Consider the following 7,400-nt stretch of genomic DNA (forward strand, 5'->3'; position numbering starts at 1 on the left):
ATTAGATTCAACAACTGAAAGAGAGAGCTCTCCATAAAAAAATACTTCAAAGGGCCCTTCCATGAGATCTTTTGGTTGTCGATTGACTTGAGAAAACTTAGATTGCACAACCATTGCTTACAATTCACATTTCATCAATTTATCAATTTTTCCCCCTCTTATTTTATTTTACTTGTGTTGTGAAGGCCATTGATTGCTCCATGGCAACATCAATTGTCTTTCTTTCACTTTCCTTATTCCCTTAAGAAACAAGTTACCTCACTCTTGAAGCATTCATGATAGATATTGCAATGCATGGACAAATAGGAGCAAAAAAGTAACAAAAAAATAATCATTTTGTCCTCCAAAAAATTGTGAATTTTCTACTTTTTGTCATCTTGCCCACAAAAAGTTGCAATTAAATTATTATTTTTATCTCCATTTGTAATATTTATCGGGGGAAAAAACAAAACTTGTTTTCCTTTTCTAAGATGCTTTAAGAGTTTCTAAACTCTTGTTATTTTACCATCTAGTAACTAATATTATCACTTTACAAACCTTGATAAAAAGTTTCTAACTCATGTGACCTTAAGTTCATGGATTCAAATCACAAAAAGATATAGTAAGACAACATATAATTTAATGTGATCCAACCTTCTCTGGAACCCATATTGATGGGATCTTCGTACATCGAACTGTCTTTTATAAGCACAAAAAGGATAAACAAGTAAATGAATCAAGATGAATTTCTATCTCATTTTAAATCCTCCCAAATCAAGTGGATCCATAATACGTGTCTAAACATGTTTTCTAAGCTATCCTATGCATCTCATTTCAAAGTGTAGCATTTTCTTATCACAAGAACCCTTAAAGACTGAATAGCTAGTAGATGAGCATAACTCTTCTTAGTTTGATGGGCTTGTCTTTATCAAATACCTGAGGCTGAACATATCAAATGGAGTAATGTAGTACATAGCTCAACACCAACACTGTATCGTGTAAAATGTTTATGTTAATGTCTTTCTAGATCACCGATCGAGTAGCTCATTGTAGGTTGCAATTGGGTTGAATGAAGAAAGGGCATGCTGTTGTGGAAGAACTCGAAAAAGACACCAAAGAATCATCAATGTTTAAAAGAAACAGCAAGTTGGTGGTGTTTGTTTAATTGCCTGCCAACTGTCAAAGATATTCCTCCTGTATCCTGGTGCGGTTCTCTTCCCACCACAGCCTCGCGGCCATCTCTCCAAACCTCTCTCGGCTGCAAAGTGATTCAAAGGAAAAAAAAATGTTGAGTTAGCACATAAAATAAAATCTGACTAGCAGAGAGGATACCATTTTTTGACATCACAATGACCAATCTCATAGACGAAAAGGTTCTGGATTATTCAGAAAACAGTTCATTGACAACATTGTCGATTGAAGGAGAAACTAGACAAGATCAACATGAAAGAATGAGTATAGTGCAAAATGGAGACAATAGAAACCAGTAATTATTTTTTGATATTTGGAAGAAAGTAGCATTGATTACTTTAAAAAATGAGGTATAGATTAATTCTTGAAGCCTGACTAAGAAGGATTTCATGTTGTTAAGCAGCTATGACTAGTTGAAGAAATACTGTCACCAGACAGTTGTAACACCTCCTTGGACATATCTCCTCTCTTGGTTCTGCTGTATTTAGAATGTTCGATTTTCTTTGGTTATCAGGAATATCAACACATGGTCGATTTCTAATTAGATGAAACTCTGAACTCCCTGATGAATGCTTGCTTCAGTAAATAAGTTCAAGATTTATGCAACAGGAGTTGCAATTAGTAATCATGTTTCACAGACAGCTGACAGAAACAGTGAAAATACTAGTTCAACTAATTAACAGTTAGAAAGTAATTATAGAAATCTAACCTGAATCGAATGCGTTGAAGTTCCCTGATACCTCCTGGCAATTCACGGATTGTGATGTAGACACCTGGTTCATCTTCTTCTACCCATTCCCTGTTAAGATCACTAGCATTGCTAATAGATACTGAGATTTCCCCAGAATGTTCCACCTCATCAGGTGATGAACATGTTCTTACTGAAGCATCCATTGATGATGTCTCTGTCCTTGCACCACTAATGCTAGAACGCTTTGGGGTTGAAGTGAGGCAACCAGAGTCATAGTAGTGGCGTGCATGCCGAGGATGGCCAAGGCTATGGCCTCTGCAACCTTGGTGTTGATCAAAAGAATCAGATGATGAGTACCCAATTCCACCATCTCCCATCAACGGCCTGTGGAGATTATGAGGAAGTAGCTCTTTGCCGAGTGGCGGTGTTGCAAAGCTGTCCTCCTTTGAGCACTAGCAAAATGAATCAAGCAACATTTGAGAAAGGTAAGTGGGAAATACAAGCATAAGGGCAATTCTGCACAATATGAAATGGAGGATTACTATTTGGCATTCTTCTTTCACCTCATCCTCGGATCTACGCAAAGTTGAAAGTGGAACAATTTGCCGATTGAATCTCTGGACATTGTAAAGCTCGATGACCTTGTCACAGTTTTCAGCCCACCACCTCTGTGCTTGCCACTTGTTAAACATCTCACGGCTACCATTGACATCAAGCATTTAAAGAATTAGTACACCAAATTTAGTTAGGAACTAGAAATTCAATGGCGCCACTTGACATCACAGGAAAAGTAGGCCTCAATTTATTACTAAACTCTATGAGAAAAATAAAATATGACAAACGTAATCTAAGGAACAAGACAAATTTTGATCAAGTAATTACTATTGGAAACCAGAAGCATGACATATTAACACACAATTTAGTGTAGCAACACAAGCAACAAATATAATCTTTCTGCAAACTCAAGGAAGTGAACTACTTATGAAACATACTGGAGTAAGTGGTCATACAACAACACAAGGAAATAAGGCACAATTTTTCCCAGTGATTTAAGCTACTGCTTTTTATGGCCACAATAGCTTCCTGATTTGCAAAAATTGTTTGACATGTGCATGGAGAGTTTGATTCGCAGTTCTTCCACTTCCTTTACCACATACAAGCTTAAGCAAGGAATGGATGAGCAATCCTCTTTTTGTGAAATGGAAGCAATTGCCCAAAACTTAATCATCCTTTCGATGATAGCATTTTTACATATTTGTGACAACCATGGTGCATGTACTAGAGAAATCAAGCATAAAAATGCAATGCCTCTTCAATATCTCCATGAAACTGCATCATTTAAAGGATAATCATTCATATCGACATGGATACAAAATGTTGCATACTGATCATCAAAATGGAGCATTCTGTTTAGACAAATCAGTTTGCTACATAGACAGACATCTAACGCAAGGCATGGTTGTCAAAATCACGATTTTGACTTGGAACTTACAATCCCACATCCGAAATTGGACTATGATCCAGATCTTACTTGGGTTCTAAAATGGCTTAGAATCTCAATCTCCTGAACCAAGGGGTTCCTATGTTTCCTAACTGTTGTTAGGTAGTACCTCTGCAATTTTGATCTGAGTACAGAAGGCCCTGTGGACCTCATTTGAACCCACATAAAATTTCAGATCAAACAAGCTCAATAGAAACAAGATTGGTGTAACTAACCTCAAATAACTGGGGCATACACAAGATAATGTTGATAATTATGATGAAGCTGAAAAGTTGCATCTTGTTCCTCAACATGCAGCATTCTGCTAAAATAGATCAGGCTGCTACATAGTTTGGCATCAAGGCAATGTTGTGTAAATCACAATATTGACTTGGATCTTAGTCCAGCATCCTAAATAGGGTTAAACAATCTAGATCCTACTCTGGATCTAAGTTGGCTTGGAATCTACTGAACTTAGGGGTTAGCCCTAGCTATGTTTTTCTCACCGTTCCTAGGTAGACAACCATTAATGCAATTTTGATCTGAGGACAGAATGCCCCGGAAAACCAGGTATATTACATGCTCAATAGAGGTACAAGATTGATGTAGCTGAAATCTAAATGGCTGGATATACACAGCATGGTCATAATCATGATAATAATGATGACATTATTGAATTAAACGGACGCACGACGGAGTGTTAATGTGGCAACTGAGACCCACAGAAGGGCGTGCACGTGACTTCCCATGCACAGGTTCAAGTCAGGAATCTCCAACTCATTAATGCAAAATAATTGCGGACACAACCTACAAACTTCATTCTAACTCTTAAATAACCACGCAGCTGAGGGACAGCTCCATTGAAGGCATATTTAAAGGCGTAGGGCCCAACAAAAATGAAAGTAAAAAAAAAAAAAAAAAACTAGTCACCACTTGCTTGCTTGTCTGTTTGCTTTGATCCGAGTTTTAAGGCCGACCTTTTTCTCAAACCCAGGAGAAGGAGAAACTGACCTTTTGTCGTCACTTTGGATTGCCTTCGGCACGCCCAACAAGTCATCGCCACCAAAACACTAGAAATAATGAGCTAAAGAACAAATTTTGGCACTGGAAATTAAAGCCTTTTCTCGAAACTAGGACCAGGGTCACCTTACACTGAGCTAAAACCAAAGAGTAAATCTTGTTGGTCAGAATTTAACGCCCAATTAAAATGCATGTATGGACATGCATATAATTAATATGGTCATATGAAATTACTAAAATACCCATGCATATGTATGCGCCATTTAGCAATATCCAAAACCAAAATTGTAGCTAAGTTGACAAAACCCAAACACCTGAATTATCAAAATAAAATAAAACCCTCTCTAGTATCATCCTCGTGTTTCTTCTTCTTCGCTCTGTGACATCTGTCTTGTTGAGTTTGGAACCTTAGATGATCACCGAACCAATAACTCCAAGTGGGAAGGCTGAGAAAATTTTAAAAAGAACTGCTTCGTCCAAAGAATGCATGCAACAATGCGAGTATGAAAACACACCCCGGAAGAAAAGATGATTTGGCATATAGTAAAAGCATTGATAACTTGGTAAGGTCAAGATGGAACTTTTCTGCTATCTGTAAAAGCTGAATGATTTGAAATCAATGATATGATAAAATCTCAAATCTGGTTTCCTGCTTAGTACTAAATCTAGTTTGAACATGAATCTAGTCTAATATGGGCATGGTTGTGAAGAGGAAGTGTTTAACTTGAGATGTGATTTTGTTGGCTCATGTAAGAGGAACAGGGTGACGCTGCCGAGTCCGGCAGTTCCTAATATCGATGCGGAAGAACAAAGTGAAGGGAAGGGGAATGCCTGAAATGAATCCTCTTGAGGTCGTTGCCGCCCTGAGGGATCGAGAGAAAGGTGATTAGCACTCCTGGCTCCACCTGCGCTACCCACTCCTTCGGCTCCTCTTCGCTCTCCTCCAAGAAGGCTGACGCAGCCTCCGTCCGGCCGCTCACCGACGGGGTCCTCTCCCCGATGGAGATCGCCTTGAGCCGCACCTCCACTTCGCGCTCCAACGCCGCCGCCCGCGGCGTGGATTCCGAGCTCATTCCGGCCCGCTGATACGCGTACCGGAACCGCTCCGACCCAGATCCCACCTCGGAGTCCGCGTAGCCCCTGCGGCGATGGGGGCGGCGCCGACTCCCTGCAGCCGCTCCGGCGCACGGCTTGCAGTGCCGGTACCCGCCCGAAGCTTTCAATGCCATGTCCCTAATCTGTCCAAGACACAAAAAGTGTAAGAAAACGGATGGAAACTGAAAAACAGCCCTAGATGGGGGAATCGGTCACCTGAGAGGTGAGAGCTTTGATGGCCTGGCGGGTGCTGGGCGTGGCGTCGCCGTCGGCTACGTCTTCGTCATCCGGATCATGGATCGGCGATTCGACGCCGCCGGAAACATCCCGGGAGGATGCAGTGGCGGCACCGACCTGCTTCGAGCAGGCGATGCACGTCAGCATCAGAATGGCGCAGAGAAAGGGGAGGCACCGTTGCAAATCCGGGAGAGGAAACGAAATGGGAGAGAGAGGGAGAGGGAGAGGGAGAGAGAGAGATAGAGAGGAGAGTACGAGCCTACGAGGTCGTTAATGGCCGATTTGCTGCTGCTGCTGCTGCTGCTGAAGAGTTGTGATGATTCGAGCTGGTTTTGTATTTAATTGCATTTATTGGTTAATTACCGCTATAAATTTTCCTTTTAATTTTGCAAAAATTAGAAAATGAATTTTATTACCGAAATGAGGCATGGTGGGGCCTCCGACGGTAGCAGCGGCGGGGGTGCGTCTGGGAGGAGGATGTCATGGGGAGCAGGACACGTGTTGAGAAGCAGAGTCATTGATAGGATAAAGATCGAATCCCAGCTTCATAAATTAACTAATGAATTAAATAGATGATTAACCTAAGAATAGATCTCATTACAATTCAGAGCCGACATTTCAATTATTTAGAATAGCTGATTCAATTATTTATGACACATCGACCCTTAATTTTAATCGTCTAAAACAATTATAATTCAGCATTTGAAACCATCGATTCATAATTCAATTTATGATTCGTGACCGTTTAAAATTATTATTATTATTTAAAAATATTAAAAAATATATAAATTTATAAAAAAAAATATTAAAAAAATAACTTATCCATAGGGATAGATCCCTATGATTTTAAAAAATATCCTGAATTGTCATTCCAATAATAGTCAACTAAAAAATAAAAAACATTAGCCCTACATGATGCGGTGGTAAAAGACAAAACTCATTCTTATAAATTTCACATCTCATATTTTCATATGTTTATGGAATTTGAATCATTAGTGATTTGAGTGCACCTATGCGTCTTAAATTTATTTAATTTATTTAATGTTCGATGTATAGAATATAATAAAATGGTCCACCTTCGGGACTAATTGGACTGAAAACTTTTATACTAAATATTAAAACATAATAAAAATTTTAAATTCTTTATTGAAAAGGGAAGAAATGAACATGTCTCATAGTCATCTAGAATATTTTCTCCAGTGAGATAATAAATTTAGAAGGTTGAGTTGATGAATTTATAAATATTTTTAAATTTATCTTGATAATCGATAGAAAATTTTTATAAAACTGAATTGATATCTTCGTATTAATCTATCAGAGTGAATATTGGATATTAATTAATAATAATAATAAAAACATAAGCATTAAACTAGAGTATGGTGTATGGAACCACTTATAGAGGGTGAAATCGGAGACCTCAATAATAGGGTTGTAAATGAACCAAACGTTCATGAACAAGTTTGGTGTTTGGCTTGATAAGGCTTATTTATGTTCATTCAATATACATAAAATTAATTAAATAAACAAACTTGAACAACTCGTTAAACTAAATAAGCTTGAACACATATGTGTTTAACTTGTTAACGTTTGCGAACAACATTCGTGAACAGTATTCATTAATAAAACTCTTTCCAATATGTTAAATAAATAATAAAATAAAATAAATAAATAAGTTTAAATTATCAAACTCAATAACTAATCAAATAC

The 7,400-nt window shown here is 38.3% G+C and overlaps 1 protein-coding gene across 2 annotated transcripts; it reads right to left on the reverse strand.

The window, feature by feature from the left end:
• Nucleotides 1-614: 614 nt before the first annotated feature.
• On the reverse strand, nucleotides 615-6,021 carry LOC121988711 (protein Brevis radix-like 1). 2 transcript variants are annotated; one of them, XM_042542277.1, is made up of 5 exons: nucleotides 5,673-6,021; nucleotides 5,193-5,599; nucleotides 2,425-2,560; nucleotides 1,880-2,313; nucleotides 615-1,237 (listed from the first exon to the last, which is right to left on the reverse strand). In XM_042542277.1, the coding sequence occupies exons 1-5, from the start codon at nucleotides 5,838-5,840 to the stop codon at nucleotides 1,159-1,161; spliced, it is 1,224 nt and encodes a 407-aa protein (XP_042398211.1). In that variant the 5' UTR covers nucleotides 5,841-6,021; the 3' UTR covers nucleotides 615-1,158. The 2 variants fall into 2 exon arrangements, with proteins under 2 accessions (XP_042398211.1, XP_042398210.1); XM_042542276.1 differs by having other exon boundaries at nucleotides 2,404-2,560; nucleotides 5,673-6,020.
• Between the last annotated feature and the right edge of the window lie 1,379 nt (nucleotides 6,022-7,400).

Source organism: Zingiber officinale, chromosome 6B (genome assembly GCF_018446385.1).
Source record: "Zingiber officinale cultivar Zhangliang chromosome 6B, Zo_v1.1, whole genome shotgun sequence".
Classification (NCBI taxonomy): Eukaryota; Viridiplantae; Streptophyta; class Magnoliopsida; order Zingiberales; family Zingiberaceae; genus Zingiber; species Zingiber officinale.